General features: G+C 39.0%; 1 protein-coding gene across 5 annotated transcripts in view; it reads left to right on the forward strand.

The window, feature by feature from the left end:
* The window catches only part of LOC138024085 (uncharacterized), a 16,440-nt gene that overhangs the window by 3,737 nt on the left and 203 nt on the right, over positions 1–12,500 (forward strand). For 4 of the 5 annotated variants that reach the window (XM_068871180.1, XM_068871176.1, XM_068871178.1 and 1 more), the window contains 14 exons: positions 58–194; positions 384–482; positions 1,071–1,157; positions 1,913–1,954; positions 3,150–3,197; positions 4,110–4,228; positions 4,348–4,448; positions 4,803–4,882; positions 5,201–5,287; positions 5,511–5,589; positions 6,653–6,713; positions 8,148–8,186; positions 9,919–9,991; positions 10,090–12,500. The exon at positions 10,090–12,500 is cut by the window's right edge and continues 203 nt beyond it. In XM_068871180.1, coding sequence (XP_068727281.1) covers positions 95–194; positions 384–482; positions 1,071–1,157; positions 1,913–1,954; positions 3,150–3,197; positions 4,110–4,228; positions 4,348–4,448; positions 4,803–4,882; positions 5,201–5,287; positions 5,511–5,589; positions 6,653–6,713; positions 8,148–8,186; positions 9,919–9,991; positions 10,090–10,193 — 1,119 coding nt within the window. In that variant the 5' untranslated portion in view covers positions 58–94 and the 3' untranslated portion in view covers positions 10,194–12,500. The remainder of the gene's footprint in view (positions 1–57; positions 195–383; positions 483–1,070; positions 1,158–1,912; positions 1,955–3,149; positions 3,198–4,109; positions 4,229–4,347; positions 4,449–4,802; positions 4,883–5,200; positions 5,288–5,510; positions 5,590–6,652; positions 6,714–8,147; positions 8,187–9,918; positions 9,992–10,089) is intronic. The other variant, XM_068871177.1, reaches the window with a different exon arrangement.

Consider the following 12,500-nt stretch of genomic DNA (forward strand, 5'->3'; position numbering starts at 1 on the left):
TTAATATTATCATTTACTGTTTCAAAATCCATTATTTTAACCCTTTTTGCCATTCAGCTTAACGTTTTTCAAGTCATACCAAAGTGGCCATTCCATGGCAGTTGTAAGCAAGGGCCTAATGGATGGCAACAGATTGGTGGAAGAGTATTCTGCTTCCCACAGAAAGAAGGTTTACTTTATTTCCATCCCACAAGGTATTAAAAAGTGCATATAAGTAAGTCTAACATTATTACATGTATGGCTTGTACTTTTAACATGCATTGATTTATGTTCAAACTTTCAATTTCTCTATAAGGTTAGTTTGTTGATCATCATTCTCAAATTCTCAAATCCACTACCTTTTTTATTATGGTTTGACTTATATCTGGTGAAATGTTTTTCAGCTTCGTCAGTTACTTGTACCATAACTGCGCCAATAAGTCAAGTACCTGTTGTTGCACAGGTAGATCTGACAACAAGCCCATGCTCAAGCACTGGTGGTTGTAAGTGAAATTCTTATGAACTTAGCCTTGGATATTCAGATAGTTAGAATTAGCTGGGTTGTAGACTTTGGTTTTGGAATCATGAGTCAAATTAGCAAACAAGAATTGTGAGAGACCTTGACCCTGACTCTAATGTTATCTTTGAATAATCCTAATTGCAAGGAATTAGACTTTAACCATTTCACTGTTGTGAGGGCCACTGAGACATATATTTTACTATGTCTAATACCAGACAATTTTACTCATCAGTGGGGATCCCCACAGGAGTGAAAGGGTTAATACCCCAAATGTTTATCTAAGAGGGAGGTGGTGGGGTGCAATCTATCATAGTATCCTGGCTAGCTCAGAGCCTGGTTAAGTTTGACTGTAAATACCTCCAAACATTGAACCAGTCAAATTCAAATAAGTGTTCATTTTACATGGTTTGATTACAAATGCCCTTTGCAATATTACCGACACTCCTGTCAATGATTTTTCTAATAAAATCACCAATAAAACAATGTAAACCATTCTAATTGGTGACTGTTCATATTAATTTATTTACATGTAAATGTACACTGGCTAATGTGTTAAAACATTTCTATTTAGTTGCGACACACAGACTACAAACAACACTGGCCAGTAGTAGTGCAACAAATGTACTAAATGAAGAGGTCATTTCCCCTGCGTGGTTTGGTAAGTTTAGCCGTATCAATTTCATCTTTATAAAATTACTGCTTAATTGAATTTAACTGCAACATCTTCTAATATGCATGTTTCAATTTAATTTGGAGTCCAAATGCGAATCTCATGTAAGTTTTATGATGTTAACATTGGTGGAGTTGTTTAATCTACATATTCGTCAACACAAGATAACACAATACAATAAATTACTGTATGCTACAATTGCAAAAACAATGACTCGTACCTTATTATGATTATATCATCACAACTTTTCCTTGAGATGGCTCGCATGCCTTAGCATGGTATGCCTGGCAGACCATCAAGCGTGCCTTGCACCATAAAAGTCCATGTATAAGCTGCCTTGTTTTCTCTCAAAATTCGCCTTGTGTCTACAGAAGCATCTGAGGTTGGATTTTTATAGGGCCTAATTAATATTCATAAAAACTTCTCGAGTTGTCACTGGATAAACATGTAACAAAGTGAAAGCATGCTAGCTGTTGATGATCATTGCCTTTTACATTAGCGATGTTTCCTAAAGTTTGAATTGTTCAATTGCGATCCGGCCTTGTTCTCCGAGAGTTCTTTCAAGTGAGTAATTTTCACTTTATTCAAACAACTGAACACCAATCTCCATTCCTCCATGATTTTGAGTGGATATAGATGTGGTTATGAGCCCCGGAAGTGCCATTTACAGATTTTACTCTGGGGGCTCCCTTAGTGACTAATTTTTAATACATGTATTTCTGTGTTCATTCTTTTATCAAAAGGTCAAAGGAAAGTCCAAATGCTCAGTGTTGGACCAGATGTTGGTAACTAAGTTTTTTTTAAAATTTGTTTATTTTTACCAAAGAGCAGGCTATGATGCAGGGTATGCATATAACATCGTAAGATCCAAGCACAGTGGACTGCAAATTAATTAAGGCACTTACAGTTAACCAAAATATGTAAAGGGAAAACATGAAGTATTCCTTATTATAACACTCTGCTTCCTTTCGAAACAACTGTAATACTCTTTCCAATACTATAATAAGAAACTAGGCGCATAAGCACAGTGATGAAATTTCAAAGTGTCACAGTGATGAAATTTCAAAGTGTCACAGTGAGTCCAAGCACTAACACAGGGATTGGTGTATGTATACATGTAATAATTATTTTAGTAATTTGTAGTTTGAAAATGTGCTTACCCTCCCTGCTAGCAGAACCTTTTTTTTGCTTGCTGAATTTTGGCGTTCTCTAGAAAAAATTCTGCATGGATTGAGTAAGATCTTTATTGAGTATGAGCTGCACGATGCCAGGATACAGTGTCAAACCCAAGCCTAATATGCCAGATGTCGTGGCCACCTTTAGTTTTTCACGGTACAGCATGCTCAATAACATCCATCGGTTTTATCACTAAACGGATGCTCACACTGTTTAATGAGAGAAAACAAGACTGACTAGTCCAGGAGTTTGGGTAGCGGCCGCTTCAAAGAGTTGACAAGATTCAGGCAGAGCCTTTTCTTCTTCACAGTAAAGAAAAAGACAAAACGAGCCTCTGCTCGCAGAGTGGGGCTTAATGTGTTTTTCTACGGATTGAAGTAACATAGCTACACTAACACTAATCATAGCATAGTGAACACCAGAGGAGAAGTTAATTGATGAATAATGACATTTAACATAATGTTCTCCATCACTGTTTTTACTGTCATTTCACGGGAACCTGTGAGCCCAACAAATTGACCTGCTCTCAACACTGGGCTTCATAACTCACTTGGTAAGGGCACTGCCCTGATCGCCGCAGAGGTTGCGAGTTCGAATCCCGTTGAAGTCAACTGAATTTTTCAGGTGCTAAAAAAAAAAAAAAAAAAAAGAAAGGCATAAATTCTCCATCAGGTGCCAGGATCATTTATTCAAAGCATCTCTTAACCCCACTTCTCAAACATTTCTTTCATTTACTGTTATTCTTTCCCAAGAGGCTGCATTGCCTGAACATAATGTCTTATTCTTTTATTCTTGATACCATAGTAGCTGGCGATGTGTCAGAAGTACTTGATTTTTTGGGATTAACTTCAAGTAAGTGGAAAGGAAAATACCGTCGTTTTAACCTAACCGTGGACACGTCACGAGGAAAACATGCTCTAACTGGCTGCAAACATGACAAGTTTTGTCTTCAATCCTTCGAAGTTTGAGGGATGTTCATGCAAGTTTCCTAGAATGGCAGCAAGACTGGATAACAAAGACTGTTTCTAAGAAATTAACCCTGATCTGATAAAGTATGCTTCAAATACATTCAGTCAAACTATCGCACGCAAAAGCTTGCTTATGTTGACGGCTGCCAAACTGAAACTCTGAAGAACGTTTTCCTGTCGTGTGTCCACGCTTAGATGAAAATGACGGTAATTGTATAGGCTGTCATGTATTTTTTCTCTTTTTTATGATGAACTAGTATTAAGCATTTATGAGTCAGTGAATCAATAAGTCAATGAGTCATGAGTCAATGCGTGAGTGAATTAGTGCAGTTACCCTAACCCATGAAATGAAGCTAAAATTTTAGAGAGTGCTTAGGCCTAATCACTGCAACGAGGGCTTAGGCTTAATCAATAAATTATTGCTATATTGACCGTGAGTCTCAATGACTCATTGACTCATTGACTCATTGACCATTTGACTCGTAATTCATGGGATCTCGTGATGAACATGCAGAGATGACATTTTTGAGGTTGTCATTATGAAAAAAAAGACTACACATGTTGAAAGAGTAATTTCAACTTAAAGATTATAATAAATCATCTAATTATTTATTCACTTATTGTTTTTTTTGGTGAGATTGCACATTAAGTCATTTGAAAAGGAGAAAGGGCTTCCTCTTAATCATTTTTGATGAATCAAGTTGGGCAAAAACACTTGTGTATTTGATAATACTGATCAGTCTGTGAAACTTGCAGTACTTGTAGATATTTTAAAATCATAAATAATGTTTCTTAGGGACTAAGAAGTTGAAAAGTTATGTGCGGGGAAGGACAGAGGAAGTGGCCTTGCTCGTTGACAAACTTGGAGAACTTGAAATAGATTTGCCTCCATGTTTAACGCACTCATTGGATGAGGTAAAAGCAAAATTCTAGATAGTCCTCTTCTTGACATTATGCTTTTAAGACTTGATGCCTCACACAGCTACAGCATACATTTGCTGGTATTTATATTTTCCACGTCTGTGCCATTCCAGTTATTGTGTCAAGGCGTGGAGGATGTGGCTGTCTGTGTCCTTGCTTTGATTGAAAATCTGGTGTCAGTGGAGGCTAAATCGTATGTTCGGGATATTTTTAGGTAAGTAAGCCTTTACAGGTTGAAGCTGAGAGAGAGAGAGAGTGACCAAGTCATATTTTCTTGTTCTTCTATGACATGGTAACCATTGCCACTGTAGGTGCAACAAACAGTATTGTTTTATTATGGTTATGTTGTACATTTTAAATAGATGTATTTTAATTTAATTTCATTTCATTTCCTGGAACAGGGTTTGGGTCATGCAATTTAAGTCTGTCTTACGGACCAGGAAAAACATGAAATTGTTATGATCGTTTAGCATGGCTTTGTAAAATTTGCCATTTTGGTTACAAAATAATATACCTCTCATATTCATTGTTGACCTACCACTAATGGCAACATTTTGATTACATATAGGGGCCTTCATCAGAACTACCAAGACAGAATGGCATTTCTGTTTTGGCTTGCAGATAGCCAGTCAGTGGAGGGTGTCAAAGGTGGGAATAAAAAGGCATAGGCAAGAATGAACTTGTAACTTAAGGCAATTGAATTGAATGATGAGTAAGAGATCATTTGTAAATCAAGACAATCAATGGGAACATGCCACCATGTTTATCAACGATATTGGCAGCTAAGAAAAGAAAATTGTTTTGAAGACAACTCAAAAAGAGGGAGTTAAGGCATGCACTAATTTTGAGTAGTTATTGTTATTCCTTCTGTCAATATCTACCAGTTAGCAATCATTCACCTTTTGTTTAAAATTTTGTCTGGACATTAATAATATAGTTGGTGCCTTTTTCAAATTTACCTCATAGTTCAATCAAGATTTGGAGTGCCTGCAGAAAATACAGTGCTGATAGTGGTTCCCGGTCACATGCCACAATGTGTAGAGATTTTTAATGGTAAAAAAGTGGATATGAATAATAATATAATAGTTCATTGTAGTATCATGATACTGGGCAACCTGTTTATAGAAACCAGCCAGAAAATACAGTACATGTGAACCTTTTATTATTAAATTGGTTAGGTTTTGGGGTCCAAATCAATTTTATGGCAACACTGTGGACCTGTAACGTGCAACTTACTTTATAATTTGTATCTTACGGCTCTTTTTGTTCTTCACAGCGGCCAACTACGATCGAAGGCAGTTAATGACTGCATTTCAAAGTGCAGCTGAATTATGCCAACAGTTGAAAAGGAAAAGGTAAGTTAAAATCTTCTAAAACTCACAAACATACAAACACAACTGAAAGCAGAGATGTTTCCAGCTTTTCAAAATTTAGGGGCCCTCCGGACCCCTTCTTGAAAAATTTTTGGGTCCAGCTAATTAATATTTAAGAGTATTTAATGTTTCATCTTAAGTGTGCTGCAGTACCCTTTCAGATTTCTAAATTGCACAAAAATGAAGTCTTGTCCCTCCCCTCAAATATGTACTTAAAATGAAATGATCAGTTTCTTTGAAACTGTTATGCCCGTTCACTCATCGATCAAATTTGAGATGCATGGGCTGTCAAGCTCTATCGATCACACCTGTATACGTACTTCTCAAGGAATCCGCATGCTGTGGGAACTGTTGGCTCAAGTTGAGAAATGATCTAGATCTCCAATGCCAAAAAAAAAAAAAACTGAATCTCAATTTTACATGAAGGGGCATTATTTGTTTCAACAACACTTGTGGTGTAATTTAGGAATAAAAGAGTAAATAAATGTAAGCAATACACCTTTCATTGTCAGTCCTTGACTTCGCCATGGGCTATGATAATAATGAAGTGATTGAAAACTTTCAAGTTTCTTGTAAACATAAATTGAAGCAAAAAAAAAAAATAAAAACAGGAACAAAAAGGTACCCCGACCGTGACCCCAACCCCGGCCCCACGTTTTTGCTATTACCAAAAAAATCAGTCGACTACAACCGACTGAAAATAACAATACCTTGGAATTCGAGAAACTCAGTCATTTCTCTGCAGTTAGAAATAAGTTAGAATGAACATTCAATTTCTCTGTGAAATATTCCATTCGCTTGTTTTTCCAGACATCTGTAATTTGCATAAACATTTAATTTTTTATCTCCACCCAATTGGACCCTTTGTTCTATATTGTGTGTGTCCAAAGGAAAACAAGTGCGTCACATGACGCAAGCTAACTTTTGATAACTTGCTAATAGCGAAAGAAATATTAAAATGAAAAAAAAACCACTTAGTTTGGACATGTTGGTGAATAGAGTTTTCCTTCCGAATTGAAAAATTATTATGATCATTAATTCATAGGGATTCATTGTATGAGAGGCGCCTTCTCATAAAAGAACAGGACCAAGAGTTTTTTAAAAAGGTATGGTGGAGACTTTCAGTTTCAATTCCGACCACATTGCAAGAAAGTGATTTTGAAAGTTGGTTACTGAATTCAAGTTGAGTAAGCTTAAAGGGGCCGTGTTTTGGTATTTCTGCCTTATTCAGAGTTAAAAAAGAGTCTTTGTATAAATGGTGAACCAACAATACTACTTTGCTTTCAGTACCAATAACCATAAGTATCTCCGCTTTGAATGGATTTTTTGGCCACCTGTAGTTAATCGATGGCAAGGATGAAAATGGATTGTCTGATAAATTGCAAGCAATACTTGAATGTTATTTACAATTTTTGTTCTGAAACAAACAAGACTACACTACATTAATCACTGAAAGTTTATGAACAAACACTTAAGCAAGAACGCAAGTCACCTACAACCTGAAGTGAGAGAAGGTGCTGTTACTGTCTTTCATTTGCACCTGTGCAGTGTGATGAGTGTTATTGAAAATGAATGAGAAGCGGTGTAGGACAAAACACTGACCCCCGGTCCATGGACTACCTAAATGGACTACCCTGTAAATACTATTTCAAACGAGTACTGTTTCTCTATATGTAAGCCGCGTCTCAAACAGTGCTTACCTAAACCTAAACATCCTTTTTAAACAGTGTTGATCAACAGTATTTAAGTCTCAGCAGCCATTTTAAAAAGGTTTCCTTTCGATGATGTTATTGTTATGATGGCCTATTACATCATGTAAGTGAAGTGAAACCGGTGCAGTTCTTGTATTTAGCTGCATGTCACCATGCGCACAAAAATAAACAAGGTATGTGCAATGAAAGTATATATTTTTCTATCAGTTCATTCAATAGTACTCATTCGAAATGGTATTCTTAGGAGTTACTCCATTTTAGGGTAGTCCATGGACTGGGGGTCAGTGTTTTGTCCACCACCATGAGAAGCATCTATTCAATGTGGTGAAGGGGGTAGTTTTGAAAGAAACTGTGGTGCTGCGGTGGTGGGGAAGTAGTATACAAAAATTCGGTTTTATCATTTAACTACGGTAATATTTATAATTATTCCTATTTATCACGTTGCCACGTTACCACCAATAGCATAGCTCCTATTTTACTGTAAAAACTACACATAACCCACAATTCCTCAATTCGCTCTGACGAAGCGCTAACGCTCGAAACGTCAGCTTTCAGAATCTCTGTACAGTGGCCAATTTACATTATCAACTGCGTTGATAATACCAAATTTTTGTATTCCATGTGGTGTTTGTTGTTCTTCGTTATATTTTGATATAACCAAATTTTTGTATTCCATGTGGTGTTTGTTGTTCTTTGTTATATTTTACTTTCTTGGCCAATAGGACCGTTATGGAATGCAATGACACTCAAATACGTACTTAGATGCATACGCTCATTTGCTCCTCCAAATCAACTAATGGCAATTTAATGATATTTTCGATTTTAAAGGAGGCCACACCTTTGCCCGAAGAAGAATGCGACCCTGAGGTGAGTGCAATTTGAGTCGTGTACTGTGATATGATTTGAACCATACTGTGAGATTTGATCTAAATATCTTTCTGGATTTGGTGTGACTGGATTGGACGGGACTTGGCTGAACCAGATCAGTCTCGAAAAGCTGGATTGGATCGAACTGGACTGGCTTGACCGGATCGGACTGGACTTGGCTGTACCAGATCAGTCTGGAATAGCCGGATCGGATCGAACTGGACTGGCTAAACTGGATCGGACTGGACTTGCCTTGACCGGATCAAACTGGACTTGGCTGGACCAGATCGTACTGGACTTGGCTGTACCGGATCGGACTGGACTTGGCTGTACCAGATCAGTCTGGAATAGCTAGACCGGATCGGACTGGAAAGGCTGGACCGGATCGAACTGTACTGGCTGGACCAGGTCGGACTGGACTTGACAAGACTGGATCGGTCTGAAATGGCTGGACCAGATCGGACTGGACTTGGCTAGACTGGATCAGTCTGAAATGGCTAAACCAGATCGAACTGCACTGGCTGGATCGGATCGGACTGGACTTAGCTTTACCAGATCAGTCTGGAATAGCTGGACCGGATCGAACTGGAATAGCTGGATCGGATCGAACTGGACTGGCTTAACCGGGTCGGACTGGACTTGGCTGTACCAGATCAGTCTGGAATAGCTGGACCGGATCGAACTGGAATAGCTGGATCGGATCGAACTGGACTGGCTTAACCGGGTCGGACTGGACTTGGCTGTACCAGATCAGTCTGGAATAGCTAGACCGGATCGAACTGGAATAGCTGGATTGGATCGAACTGGACTGGCTTAACCGGGTTGGACTGGACTTGGCTGTACCAGATCAGTCTGGAATAGCTGAACCGGATCGAACTGAAATAGCTGGATCGGATCGAACTGGACTGGCTTAACCGGGTCGGACTGGACTTGGCTGTACCAGATCAGTCTGGAATAGCTAGACCGGATCGAACTGGAATAGCTGGATCGGATCGAACTGGACTGGCTTAACCGGGTCGGACTGGACTTGGCTGTACCAGATCAGTCTGGAATAGCTAGACCGGATCGAACTGGAATAGCTGGATTGGATCGAACTGGACTGGCTTAACCGGGTCGGACTGGACTTGGCTGTACCAGATCAGTCTGGAATAGCTGAACCAGATCGAACTGAAATAGCTGGATCGGATCGAACTGGACTGGCTTAACTGGGTCGGACTGGACTTGGCTGTACCAGATCAGTCTGGAATAGCTAGACCGGATCGAACTGGAATAGCTGGATCGGATCGAACTGGACTGGCTTAACCGGGTCGGACTGGACTTGGCTGTACCAGATCAGTCTGGAATAGCAGGACCGGATCGAACTGAAATAGCTGGATCGGATCGAACTGGACTGGCTTAACCGGGTCGGACTGGACTTGGCTGTACCAGATCAGTCTGGAATAGCTGGACCGGATCAAACTGAAATAGCTGGATAGGATAGAACTGGTCTGGCTGAACCAGATCAAACTGGACTTGCCTGGACCGGATCAATCTGGATTTGGCTGGACCAGATTGGTCAGAAATGGCTGGACTGGTTGGCTTGGTCAATATTCCCAAAAGAGATTTTTTTCCTGGAATAGGTGCACTTCATGTAAAACAGCATATGGAAAGTGGGAGTTTGACAAGAAGTGACAAACACCATTGGTGTTTTTTGCTTGTCATACTTCCACTCTGCTCCTTTTTTTTTTTGCAGGTGACATTTGGTCCAGGAGGAATGACAGATTGTGCATCATTAGAAAACACAATAGAAGACCAAGTAGATAAAGGTAAAGACCTATATACTCAATTCAGTTTGTACAAGGTAGTCCAGCTATCTTAATCCAACACTCACTTCCTCCTTGTTTGTCCTCTTCCCTTAAAACAGGAATTTGTAAGAAAAAAAAAAACAAACGGAAGAAGAAAAAAAACAAGAAAGGCAAGAAAGCTGAACCTCAAGAGAAACGTCTGAAATTGGAGAATAACGAATGAGCCGATGGAATATGCTACGCCGTACGTGACAAAATATCAAGTCCGCTAAAAAATAAAACAACTTGCACAATTAACATTCAAGTTGACAACAATTAGCATCAGTTTGTTTGTTGACCAAATCAAATTCCTCGCAATTTATTTTCACTTCTCTTGTTGTGCAATTCATGTATTGAAGGCCCGCACATCGAATGTCAGGCTCGATAATTTCAATTCAAGATGCTTGTTTTATAAATCAAGAAGGGAGAGAATAGCTTTTGATCAATTCTATTTTCGAGGGGAACTGCACCATTAATGGCGGGCAACCCCTTTATCGTCCCAATAGGGAGTTTAAGAAATGACGACTGCTACGGCAGCGACAACACCAAAAAAAAAGTATTATCACCTGTTTTAATATATGAGGCGGCCCAGTCCGGCTAGGCCCCCTTTGCCAAGATCTCGGCTCCTGCCTGTTTTTATTAGTAAAATTTCGGTTCGTTTATATCAGAAGGCGGGCTGGCCCACTTGCCGAGATCCCGGTCTGAACTACGGAGATCTCGGCAAGCCAGGCTGAAAAATTCTCATATAAACGGTCCAGCCCGGTTTGCTGGGATGAAAAATTCTCATGACGTGTGGGTTGCCTTGAAAACGTAGTCGGATTTGCATAATCACAGGATGATTTTTGCATCTTTTGCTTTAAAATGCCATTCCGTACTTGCTAGCGCTAAAATGAACCTTTCGTTTCGAACCTCAAAGCAAGAAAATTCACCAGGTACCCCATGCGTGACTTTGACGGTTACAAGACACTAAACAAATTCCTAAAATTCATCCCGGTAAACCTGTCTGAAATCGTCCATATAAACACTTCATCCCTTTTACCGGGCCAGCCCGTCTAACAGGGCTGGCTCGCCTCTTATAAATTAAACAGGCCCTAAAAGAGGAAGAAATTATCATGCTGCACGTGCGGCACGCATTTTTGTAAGGCATTTCTCTCTCGTACTCATCAAAACACAAAATGACCAATTTTCGGGTTTGGACGACAACATGGACAACAAACAGTGAATCTTTTGTTCTTTCTCTTTTTTTCAAAACCGTTCGTACGATTTTGGTTATCGAATACTTTGCCTATTTTATACAACATAAACAAGATGGAAACGCCTTAAAACACTTAGCACTTAGGATAGCTCAAGCTAATAGTTTGAAGTAACGTTTTCGTCGCCGTAGCCTTCTTGGTTTCTTGATATTTTGTCACATTCGGCGTAGCATAATGGAAATAATCACTTTGAAAACAACAGTGAATTAAATGAATAAAGTCCCACTGAGTATATAAATAGCATTTCTTCAGTACTGGGATGAGTGGCCTAGCGCCATTTGCAACAGACTGGTCACATGACTGATCGTTGGTGAGATTGAAGCTTTATAAATTCCAGAAATGTAGAGGTCATGTTTGACCTACTCAGAATACAAATTTTGAGAGAGAAACCACCTTTAAGGTAAAGATTTCATGATCAGTAAAATACTTGAAAATTCCATACTATCGTTTATGAACGAAAAGCTTTTGTTCTCCAGTTTAATTTTCCATAATGAAGCGTGAAAAACGGAGCTCAGATTCTTAATGTTACCAAGGGTGCAATAAGTGAGAGCAAATGTGGAAATTTTCAGACTTGAAATCTCGATTCAAAGCTTTAAAAGCAGTTTGAAAGGTGAAAAAAAAAAAACAGGATTGGCATGAGATCAGCAGACTCCTGTAAGACTATGTAAAAGAGGTCATGTGACAAACTGTTGCAAAAGGCCCATTCTATACTTCGTTGTCTGTCAGTGGTAAATGTGACGAGAGAAAAAATAAACAATATAGGAGAAGACTAAGAGAGATTAAGCAAGACGTTTAAGCTTCTTTAGTCTGTTAACTAGATATATTGAGTGAGACAAATCGAAGAGTGAATTTGCATGCTTTTGTGACACACAACTGTCTACTGTTTGCCGAAAATGTCCTGCTTAAACTCTCTATATATGCGAATTTGTTTTTTTTTAAAAGCTGTTTATGATGGGAAACAAGAAAGTTCCTTACTGTGTACTTCCTGCAATGACGCGGTTTTACAACAGATGGACCTTAGAAAACAAAACAGTTAATAGACCATTTTACAGTGGTATAATCGGTAACCTGGCTATTACATGGCAGTGAAGTTGGAGTGAAGCTTATGATACAGACCTCACTTTTATACACATGATTACAAGGCTTAGGGGAATCAATGCATGGATTTGAATGAGTTAATTGATTCCCTGGAGCCTCACAGTGATGCCTTTTGTTTCAATGAGACTGAATTTTCATAT

The sequence above is a fragment of the Montipora capricornis genome, chromosome 11 (assembly GCF_036669925.1).
Source record: "Montipora capricornis isolate CH-2021 chromosome 11, ASM3666992v2, whole genome shotgun sequence".
NCBI lineage: Eukaryota > Metazoa > Cnidaria > Anthozoa > Scleractinia > Acroporidae > Montipora > Montipora capricornis.